This window comes from Ochlerotatus camptorhynchus, unplaced genomic scaffold (genome assembly GCF_037179485.1).
Source record: "Ochlerotatus camptorhynchus isolate MF236.1 unplaced genomic scaffold, CSIRO-AGI_Acam_v1.1 ptg000330l, whole genome shotgun sequence".
Taxonomy (NCBI): domain Eukaryota; kingdom Metazoa; phylum Arthropoda; class Insecta; order Diptera; family Culicidae; genus Ochlerotatus; species Ochlerotatus camptorhynchus.
Window position 1 is genome coordinate 2,268,628 of NW_027040818.1, and position 11,222 is coordinate 2,279,849.

The following is an 11,222-nucleotide window of genomic DNA, read 5'->3' on the forward strand; positions in this document are numbered from 1 at the left end:
CTGGCAGGAGTAACACCCCTCCAGAACCGTTTCTGGGAGCTCTCTCTCAGAATACTAATCAAATGCGGAGTGACGAACACACTTATAATTGCAAATTTTGAAGAAATTCTTGGGCTGAACACACAATCTCGATTTATGAGAATCTACCACCACTACATATCGTCGGATATGTGTCTTCCTTGTTATACTCCAGACCGTGTTCACTTCACCAATCGCAGTTCCTCAATTGAATATGATCTGACCATGAAACAAGCAACTCATGGGATTCCCGATCAACTTCGACCTATTATTATTCCGCGTATTTTTACTGAAAAGTACCAACAAGTCAATTGCATGAAAAGATATTTTACAGACGGGTCCCGTCTCAATGGATCCACTGGCTTCGGTGTCTTCAATGAAAACTCTAGCGCCTTCCGCAAACTTCAGGAACCTTGTTCCGTTTTTGTTGCTGAGCTGGCAGCAATCAACTTCGCATTGGGGATGATTTCCAACATGCCCGCAGACCATTACTTCATCTTCACGGATAGTCTCAGTTCGATTGAGGCTATTCGGTCGATGAAACAAGATAGGCACTCATCTTATTTCCTTTCAAAGGTAAGGGAGCAGATGTGTGTGCTGGTCGAAAGATCATATATGATTACCTTTGTATGGGTCCCCTCACATTGCTCAATCCCAGGCAATGAGAAGGCGGACTCTCTCGCAAAGGTGGGCGCGCAGGAAGGCGAATTTTATGACAGGCAAATTTCACACGATGAATTTTACCATTTAGTGCGTTACATTCAATTATTCCTAATGTTTCTTCGAGAGCGTGGTTTAAAGGCTTGGGCTTAAGTCGTGACTTCATTCGCGTGATGAGTAGACTTATGTCCAACCCAGTCTTGTAAGCGGTCACAGCAGTCGACACATTTTCTGTGATATTCGACTGCCTTTGCTTGCGACAGTTGCAAAACAAGCTATCAAATTACAGTACCAAACTAAAATGTCATTTGATAGGCTCTGTCATACGACACTGTTGTCGAAGACCGTCACGAATGTATGTATTTTAGTTTTTCTCATAACAAGAGCTGCTGATGTTGTGCTTGTGTGAATTCTGAAAATAGCAAGCAACGATGTCCTAGTAATAATATTTCTGATTAGAAATGGTTTAATTTACACCAAATTGAGGAATTAGAACGAAATCCCACATGTCATATGAAAGTTATTTGAAAATTTTCTTTTTGCTCGAATGTTGTTCTACCGTTTGTGTTGTGTAAGAGAGACGACGGTAGAGCATGAGAGTACGAATACAAACAGACTGTCGCGCACGGCAACGAAGCGAGTGTAGTAAAAAACGTCAACGGTTTACATCCCTGGTCCAACCACTACTCGCTAGATGCTCATCTCAATAGAATAAACCTCGTGGACAGCAACATCTGTCGGTGTGGAAACGGTTACGATGACATCGAACACGCAGTTTGGCAATGTACGGATAATGACGCCGCCAGAGAGCGACTTTTGAATACCCTCGAGGCCCAAGGAAGACAACCCTATGTTCCTATCAGAGACGTGTTGGCAACCCGTGATCTCTGCTATATGCAGTCCGTTTATGTTTTTCTTCAAATGTCTAGTATAAGAATTTAATTCCTTTTGTCTTTTGTCTCTCTTTATTAGTTTTTGTTTGTCTTGTCCCCCCGTCTCGATGAGTCTCATCGTCGCCCACTGGTCACCCACCATAGCCGGTCGAACTCCGGACGAAGCTAGAACAGCACTACCGTTCATACTGGCGACAACGCTCTGATGAGACAACGAAACCCTACCCCAAGCTCCTCCCCTGATCCTATCCTTCGAAAATGTACCCTTCTAACCTCGAGTAAGCCGCGAGTAATCGGCCCAACTCCTACTAGACATAGAATTAAGTGAATTTTGTTACACACAGTGAACAATGAATTATCGGCTCCGTAAAGCTAACGCGATTTAAAAAAAAACGAACTAGATAAAAAAAAGGACTGTGACATAAAATGAAATAGATTAAGTACTTGTTCGCTAACTGGGCTAAACTCACAGTCCAGTTAGCGAATTCCACTTGCTAACTGGGCTGGCTTGTCAAACGTCAAAAAACAATGAGAGAAACTGAAATGGATTGTTTGGTCGATATTAAAAAAAAAAAAATCACGTGCATTGAATTGAAACAGTATAAAGTTTGTTATTGCTATTTTCACAGCATTCATACTCGCGAATTTAAAAAAGCTTAACGCTTTCGCAAAAACCGCTATCAAGCCTAGATTTCTGTGTGAAATGATAATATTTTCAAATTTATTTATACTAAAACTTAAAATTACATTCACTGATTACGTGACGTGTATTGTTGACGTACAACTGCTTTTTAACTGGGCTACAACCCAGTTATTGAACACCCAGTTAAAGAACGTCCAGTTAGTACGAACAAGTACTATAAACGAATGCTTTGAAGGAAAATACACTCAGAATGGCATTTCCCGAACCGGTGTTGTTTTTTAATTACGTGAATCCATCGCAACAAGTACATTTCTTGATATTTTTTAACGTTGTAAATTTCCACGTTTATTCGTGACGCATAAATGCCGCTTACGATTCTGCACACCTTCCATCTTGATTCCTCTTCACATGGAACAAGTAGGTATTACTAACCTTTTGCCTGCACAGTGAAAGCTCTAATTGGTAGTTCACTTGCACTGCCCTATAATTATGAACATGATATTGATCTGACATTGGCTGTGGAAGCCGGTGGCTTCCGCTTTCAGTTACGCAATTCAGACGGTATATAGTAATGAAATCGGGAATTGTTGTTCCAACTGGTCTGTCTGCCTTGTTTGAGAGAACATCAATTGTGATTTTGAAGTTCTTCGGCAGACAAACAAAGCAAAAGGATGATTTTGAAGTTCTTGATCTATTCTGCTCTTGCATGCCAGGCTTTGACTCAGTACAACGATGACAACGACTACAACGATCGACGATCCGATGGGAACGAACGGTGCTTTGAGCATGATGAGTTCCCAGAGCCGAGCGAATGCTGTACCCGAGCTCATTGGATCAATCAATATCTGGTGAGACCGTGTCGGTTCAGTAACACGCCACGGAGCGGCCAACGGCAGGAGCAGGAAACTGTAAGTATTGTGAAAGCAATCTGAAGTGCAATTATGAAGAATCTAATTCCAGTGCAGCGTAAGTTGTGGCGTGTACCAAATCCGAATGGGTATTCTCAACAACCAGGTGAACAGCGTCCGACTGTTCCGTCCCGCTAGGTTGAGGGGCTATGGTGACGAGGACTGGAAGCGTACGATGATAACGGCGTTGAAGCTATGCAAGCGGCGAATCACTTCGATGGTCGGTAAACGGGTCATGGAAGCTCGAGAGATGGAGCAGTGTGACGAAGCGAACGAAATTTTTTCGGAATGTTTGGATGAGCAGTTGTTTTTGGTATGAGTTACGCTGTTTTTTTTTATTTCAAACATTAACAAAAAACCCTGCTTGCAGCAATGCCCCCAGCGAGCTTGGATCCGATCGACAGGATGTGAACTGTCAAAGAGCCATCTGATTCAGGGCTGTCCATTCAGGTCGCTGACAGATGAGACGAAAAAGCAGAGGAAAGAGCGATACGACCGAAATCGAGGGCGGAATGGAAACGATGGGAACGATCAGGGCGATGATACCATGGTGGATGTTGACGACTTTGATAGAAACGATAGAAATCAGGGATGAAATCGTGACGGTGGATACAATACCAACGGGTGAAACAAAAATGGATATGATGATGAGCATAGGTACAACGGTAAAAAGTTCAACAACTCACACTCACGAGACCTAATTATGGATTGAACTGATTATATGACAGGACATATTTGGATAGAGATATAACGCATTGCGCACATTATAAGTGCGACGAAAATTGCGGAAACGGTAATAAAAGTGCAGTTTTACAATAAACCGTTTTGGTGTCTTAGGCACACCTATTCCTTGGTTCATAATGGAAAATGTGCGCAGAAGAGAAGACAAAAAGACGATACAATGTAAAATAGCACTTTATTTAGCGATTCCGAAATGTTGTGGAGTCCAGTTAGAAATGCAAAATACAATAAATAAATTTATTTATTTATCTTCATCGGTCTCACAACCACCATATTCAGAAATGAAACATTGTAGCTTGCGAATTAGATCACCAAATTAAAAAAAAAAACAGTTTCAACTCGAATATCGCATTTTTTGTAAGGTACACTGGGGCAAGTTGGACTGCGGGGTAAGTGAAAACGATATTTTTTTTTAAATCTGAATGCTTAAGTGTGGGTACGAGTAATACTGCGGATGATATCATTGGCTTTATGGACTTTCCCATTTTATCGAACTCACATTTAAGGTATAAGTAACCTGGTGAGTAAATACAAATTTCAAAAATCATGCATGCTCATGCACTTCTCATTCTCTTAGCGCGTTGCTAGATCGCTGCTCCTCTCTCCATTTACGCTGCATCGGACATAATCTGCTTGACTGCTCTGTTGACGTCATTCCAAGTGCCCTGTTTGTGACATCGACGACATTCTCTACGTTAAGGACAGGCATCTCTCTTCGCACTGCCTCGAACCTTGGACAGTCGTAGACTACATGCTCCGGCGTTTCGTCCACGTAGCCACACTCCGGACAGAGGGATGACGCTGCGTGTCCGAACCGATGAAGGTATTTCCTGAAGTAGCCGTGGCCAGAGAGGAGCTGCTCTAGGTGGAAGTTGACTTCTCGGTGTTTTCTGTTCACCCAGGTCGAAATAATCGGTATTAGTCTATGTGTCCATCTACCGTTCTCCGCTGTGTTTTACTCCTGTTGTCACTTAGCCAACGACTCCGCTCTCACCACTTTCCGTAGTCTTCCGGCTTCTTTCCGTCTGTAGCACTTGCTGTCCTCCACCAGGGTGATGCCGATAGGGATCATCCCGGCGATAACGCATACTGTTTCCTACGAGATGGTTATGTACGCACTCACGCCTCGCATAGCCATGAGCCGGAACGTACTGCTCAGTTTCCTTTGCTTCTGCTTCGTATCCAGCGCTGCAACCCAGGCTGAACCTCCATACCTCAGTATCGACGACAACACACTGGCCAAAATACGCCTCTTGCTACTGCTGGGACCAGCGTTGTTCGGCATGATTCTTGCTATCACGTTGATGGCCTTCAAAGCCTTCTCATACACACTTAGATTTTTTACCGAGATGGGCACCACCGAGCTGCTCGGCAATCTATTTGGCTGGATCTCAGTGAAAAATTTGCCGAGATTCAGTTAACAAACGGGAATTTCACCGAAATCTCGGCTAACAAACATAAATTTTGCTAAGATCTCAGTAAAAATAAATGCCGAGCCTGCTCGGTGGTGCCAATCCTGGCAAACAAAAAATCCAAGTGTGTAGGCATCAGTGTTGGCAAAATCAGAAATCAATTGATATTTTTCCGCTCTCATGGGCTCGCAATATCACGCGTGATATTGGAACAAAATATCATTCTTGATATTGATTTTACAAGCTCCTTTGATATTGCGAGACTATTCACAACGTGCAAACATCAAGCGTTTTCTTAGGAAGAGAATGCATAGTTTGCTATCTCTTTTTAATCTTCACCGATGGCAGACGCGAAGTGACTGCTGCAAGTCGTTATAAGTTTCGGCTGCATTCGGGTGTAAAGCAAAAATCATTAAACTCAATCTCACCTCAGTTTGGTGAGATTTGAAGTTGGTGAGTTTTGTTAGCTTGATATTCCGAGCTGTGATATCACAGCTTGCAAAATCAACCGCAGCTGTATGCTTGTTGATTTTTGTCTACGAAAATCAAGCGTGATCTTAGACATTGGTGAGATTTGATTTTTTGATATTTTCCCAACACCGGTAGGCATATTGGACGTGGCTGTTGAAGTTTAGCTGGTCATCGATCATCACTCCCTGGCATTTCAACATTCGCTTCGAGGTTATGGCGTGCTATGCGATGGTGATTTCTGCCCGCTGCACCGCTTTACAGTTGCTGACCAATATCACTTCCGTTTTGTGGTGTGCTATCTGCAGCTTCATTCCTTGCATCTAGTGACCAATCATGTCGTTCGCTTCGGTCGCCAACACGACGACAACGACGTCGTCCGCAAAGCCAACTATCTCAACTCCTTTGGGTAGCTTCAGAAGTCAGTTCTAGAAGTAACTCCCCAGGATCTTGCACAGGTAGTCAGGGACCCTCATTCTATGCAGCGCTTCGGCGATGGCCTCCCAGCGGTCGCTGTTGAAGGCATTGTTGACGTCGACCGTTATCACGGCTCGATATCGATCTCCTCTCCGCTTCTGTTTGGACGCCTTCTCGCCACTGTCCGAATAGCATCCACCGTCAATCTCCCTTTCCGGAATCCGAACAGCCTCTCCGACAATCCGTGCTCACTTTCCGTGCTTTTCGTCATCCAGTTTAGGTTGATCCTCTCCAAGAGTTTTTCGAGTGTATCCAGCAGACATATAGGCCTATACGATGCTGGATCCGTCGGTGGTTTTCCTGGTTTCGGCAGCAACACTAGCTTCTGTATCTTCCACCTGACAGGGAAGTGACTCTCGTTCAGGCATTTCTTCATCCTTTTTCAACGCCTCGTTGGGGATTCCATCCGGACCGGGAGCTTTCGTCATCTTCAATCCTTTCGCCACTGCTACGAGTTCCTTGTTGGTAACTTTGAAGTTATATGCCTCTCCCTCTCCGTACGGTGTAGTAGTCCTTTCACGATGACTTTCAGCTTCTCTGGGCACATTTCAGTGGGCATCGTTGGACCTCTGATCTTCACCATCACGACTCGGTATGCGTCGCCCCAGGGGTTGGCATCAGCGTCTAAACACAGCTCCTTAAAACAGTTTGACTTGCTTTTGTTTGAGTTTGGCCCTGGTTACTACTTTACGTTCCTCTCTGACTGCTTCTGTTCTTGCTCTCTGAACACGTCTTCTGGCTCTGAGACAGCTAGCGCGGAGGGTGATAATTGCCTCGTTCCACCAGTAAGCTGAACGCCGTCTGTTATTTGGCTCCAGTTTCCTCGGCATGGTCGTGTCGCATGCTCTGACTAACGTTTCTACCAACACGACCATTACGACCGGGACCATGTTCAGATCCGTGGGACCCCTGCCCACACTTCAACGAAAAGCTCCTTGTAGAAAGCCTTCGTCTTCCACGTCCGGTCGCACGTTCTCGTCCTGCCATATAGGATCGCCTGATGGTCGCTCTGTGTATATCCTTTGCACACTCTCCAATTCGTGTTTGCCACCCGCGACGGACTGCAGAAAGTGATGTCGATAATGAACTTCCAGCTGTGCCAGAGCTTCCAGCAGACTGTGTACGTTGGAACATCTGCTTCCCCACTCCACTGCCTAAGCATTGAGTCTCCTACGATGACTACCGGTCTTCGTCCGATCAGCTTTTCGGTAAGTTCATCCAGCATTTCGTGAAACTGCTCCATCGTCCATCTGCGTGGGATACTTAGCAACTGCATACGAAGGTTCCGTTATTTCTAGCTATCACGAAAGCTTCGTTTGAGCTCGCAATCACTTCTTGAATGGTGTATTTGCCCATAACTTGTATTGCAGCCAACCCAGCTTTATCCGCCACACAGTTACCGTTATCCGGAGGGACTCGATACGGTTCCGCAATGATTGCAACGTCCAACTTTGTTTCTGTCGACGACTGTGTAGTGTCACAATGATTGAGGTTTATTTGCGTTATCTCCATTACTGTTGGCCTGCCATCGCTTTTTTGGTATGCTAGTGATTTAAAGCCTCCCGTCGTATAATTGTTTCCGTCCTCTTTTTGCAGAGCATGCACCTTAGTTGCTTCGTGCGGCCTCTTGCAATGTGACCCTTTTCTCCGCATTTCCGTTTGCATGCCGACTTTTCGACGAGCTCCTTGAAGGCTGAGCTCTTGATCGAAGAATCTGTCTTCAGCTCAAAGAGCATGTTGCCTGTGTTCACTTTTCCCATTGTAATTCCCATATAAACTTCAAAGGGCCAGTGAAGTATGGGTCCGCATCCAAATAAACTATAATTTTGGTAGAATTACCAGGACCTGATTTGAAATCGATTAAGCTTGATGGAGAAAAACCAATATGTTGTACCACTCTACTGGGAATTTTAGTAGTTACAACTGCGTCGGCGTTGCATTGTCCAACCCTGCACAAAAATCCGAGAATTAAGAGTGAGATAGTTATGAAAAATGTCCCCTGTTCTACCATACTAAATGATAAGTGAGGTTCAAAATACAATGTGTTCAGGTTACAAACTGTAACATTTCTTTTTTTTATTATTTGTTTACGCTGCAGATTTCCATCTTGATTCATCTCCACACCGTAACAAGCATTACTCAGCTTTTGCCCGCCTAGTGACAAGATCTAATTGATAGTTACCTAGCTCTTGCCGTAGAATTATGAACAACAGCCGTGGATCTGACATTGGCTGTGAAACCTCGCAACTTCCGCTTCCAGCTACGCAAACCCAGACGGTATATAGTCGTGAAACCCGGAACCGTGCTTACAATTTGTCTGTCGGTCTTGGTTGAGAGAACAGCATTCGTGATTTTTGAATTCTTCAGCAAACAAACAGATGATTTTGAAGTACTTAATCCTTTTCGTTCTTGCATGCCAGGTTTTGGCTCAGTACAACGATTACACCGACTACAACGATCGACGATCCGATGGTAACGAACAGTGCTTTGAGCATGAGGAGTTTCCAGAGCCGAGCGAATGCTGTACCCGACCCCATTGGATCAATCAATACCTGGTGAGACCATGTCGGTTCAGTAACACGCCACGAGGTGGGCAACGGCAGGAGCAGGAAACTGTGAGTATTGTGGAAGCAATCTGAAGCATAATTATGATGAATCTTATTTTAGTGTAGCGTAAGTTGCGGCGTATACCGAATCAACATGGGTATTCTCAACAACCAGGTTAACAGCGTCCGACTGTTCCGTCCCTCTAGGTTGAGGGGCTATGGTGACGAGGACTGGAAGCGAACGGTCCTATCGGCTTTGAAGTTGTGCAAGCGACGAATCACTTCGATGGTCGGTATACGGATCAGGGAAGGTCAAGAGATGGAGCAGTGTGACGAAGCGAACGACGTATTTGCGGATTGTTTGGATGAGCAGTTGTTCCTGGTATGCAATTGAATGTTTTATTGTTTTATCTGATTGATGATGGCCCTATTTGCAGCAATGCCCCGAGCGAGTTTGGATTCGGACGTCAGGATGCGATCTGTCAAAGAGTCATCTAATGCAGGGCTGCCCCTTCAGGTCACTGACTGAGCAGACGAAAAGGCAGAGGGACGACCGATACAACCGAAATCGAAGACGGGGTGGGAGCGATGGGTACGGTCAGGACGATCGGAACCAGTATGATGACGAGTATGATGGCTACGATGGAAATCAGGGAAGAAATCGTGGTGATGGGAACTACAACAGCGGTCGTAACAATAATGGATATGATGATAGGAATGGATACAGCGGCAACTCACAGGCGAGACCTAATTATGGATAGTAGTTATTATCTGAGAGTTAAATTTTGATATACAGAAATAAATATCGAGATAAAGGGGTATATGTAATGAGACCACATGTTGTAGCATTTTATGATAAGGTGAAAGTTAATACTTTTCCGTTGCACGTTGAAAACCTGTTTGTGATACTACACTTCTCTTTACAGCACTATTTGAAACAAAACAAATGGAACTTTGCCCTACGAATTCGAATGTTCAAAATATGATACCAAAACCTTGAATTTCAGACAAATTTTATAAAACTTCGGATACCTCAATTGTTTGAAGACGAACAGCTTTTAGTTCTTCAGCAAGTTTTGCTTAAATTTTTCGTTCTACATCTTTTCCCAGTACAACAAACCTCTATCTTGCGAAATAAAAAGTTTGTAGGGTAGAGAACTACTTCGGCCTAATCGCCCATTTTGGGCCTATTGAGCAGAAAACTTCAAATAAATCCATTATTTCAGAGTTAACAAGTCAATTATGCGTTTGGTACGATACTTTAGTTAATAAGCTTCCGAACGAAGTCAATGAGAACGCGTGATATAAATGTTTGCACCCATTATTCCCAAAAACAAAAGAAGTGCTCCGACCGAATCAATTTTTATGTTCATCCGATAGGCCGAAGTGAATTCATTGGCGTTTCAATGGCGTTTCAATGTGTTAGGCCGAGTTTAGAATCCGTAGGCTGAGTTTGGCGTTAAGAAACAGTGTTAGACTTTTGACAATATCTCAACGATTGGTTTATCTTTATCAAATCTTTTGGTACATACGGAAAGGTAAATAAATTTGCAAGCCATCAGTAATAATAACATTCCGTTTGGTGCTAAATTGCGCTAGATTAAGAAAGACTAAGTGCGGGTTGTGCTTAATAGGCCGGAAATGGGGTAGTTAACCCTATTACTGCACCATCTTTGCGGCCAAAACTTGAACTATTTTAATCCACTAAAATGTAGGCGTAACTAATCCAAGAAACTTCACTCAATTGGATGCAATCCCAGAACGTTATTATTTTTTCTCCTAGCCCATTGTTCGTTTTTTTTTAACTCTTTATTTGTTCCAAATTCAAAATAAATTACATTTCATTTTAACCTAGGTGCTCCAGTTACTACAGTAACTTACCAGCCTTAATTGTTATGATTTATATCTAAGTGTTTTTACATTGTTCCTGCCTTGGCAATTCAGTATTTTAAACAGGTTTTTTAAACCTGCATGTCAGTATAACAATTGAAATCTTAAAACTAAAAACTAAAACTAAATCTTATCTAAGTATAAAGGGAATTAATCGTTGCAATTGAGGATTGCAACGATTTTTGCCTGAAATTATTAATTATTTTGTTGGACATTTGTTCTAAAGTCTCAACATTCGAAATACTATGTACTTCGGTAGTACTTTACTAGGGAAGCAACTTAAAAATCATTTTCAGAACTTTGTTCAGAATCCTTTGAAGTGCTTTTTTCCTGGTAGTGCAACAACAAGACCATATTGGCACAGCGTAAAGCATGGCCGGTCTAAAAACTTCTTTAAATATTAGAAGTTTATTCGTCAGACAAAGTATGGATTTCCTGTTTATAAGAGGATACAAACATTTTATATATTTGTTACATTTGGCTTGAATGCCCTCAATGTGATATTTAAAAGTTAATTTTTGGTCAAGTATTAATCCAAGATATTTCACTTGGTTTGACCAGGAAAT

At 43.0% G+C, this 11,222-nt stretch overlaps 2 protein-coding genes across 2 annotated transcripts; both read left to right on the forward strand.

Moving 5' to 3' along the window:
• Positions 1-2,885: 2,885 nt before the first annotated feature.
• On the forward strand, positions 2,886-3,773 carry LOC135708495 (uncharacterized). The gene is made up of 3 exons (XM_065230615.1): positions 2,886-3,122; positions 3,175-3,435; positions 3,493-3,773. Exons 1-3 carry the CDS (start codon positions 2,886-2,888, stop codon positions 3,715-3,717), a joined length of 723 nt encoding a protein of 240 aa, XP_065086687.1. The 3' UTR covers positions 3,718-3,773.
• A 3,529-nt stretch (positions 3,774-7,302) lies between these two features.
• On the forward strand, positions 7,303-9,527 carry LOC135708497 (uncharacterized). Its single transcript, XM_065230616.1, has 4 exons — positions 7,303-7,428; positions 8,641-8,835; positions 8,888-9,148; positions 9,204-9,527. The coding sequence occupies exons 1-4, from the start codon at positions 7,303-7,305 to the stop codon at positions 9,525-9,527; spliced, it is 906 nt and encodes a 301-aa protein (XP_065086688.1).
• The last annotated feature ends 1,695 nt before the right edge of the window (positions 9,528-11,222 follow it).

What these genes read in the sequence shown, in the direction of transcription:
- LOC135708495 (XM_065230615.1), top strand. Translation starts at nt 2,886, where the DNA reads ATGATTTTGAAGTTCTTGATCTATTCTGCTCTTGCATGCCAGGCTTTG. An exon ending in AACGGCAGGAGCAGGAAACT is followed by an intron (nt 3,123 to 3,174) that starts GTAAGTATTGTG and finishes ATCTAATTCCAG; the next exon opens with TGCAGCGTAAGTTGTGGCGT. An exon ending in TGGATGAGCAGTTGTTTTTG is followed by an intron (nt 3,436 to 3,492) that starts GTATGAGTTACG and finishes CCCTGCTTGCAG; the next exon opens with CAATGCCCCCAGCGAGCTTG.
- LOC135708497 (XM_065230616.1), top strand. Translation starts at nt 7,303, where the DNA reads ATGAACTTCCAGCTGTGCCAGAGCTTCCAGCAGACTGTGTACGTTGGA. An exon ending in TTCGTCCGATCAGCTTTTCG is followed by an intron (nt 7,429 to 8,640) that starts GTAAGTTCATCC and finishes CTTGCATGCCAG; the next exon opens with GTTTTGGCTCAGTACAACGA. An exon ending in AACGGCAGGAGCAGGAAACT is followed by an intron (nt 8,836 to 8,887) that starts GTGAGTATTGTG and finishes ATCTTATTTTAG; the next exon opens with TGTAGCGTAAGTTGCGGCGT.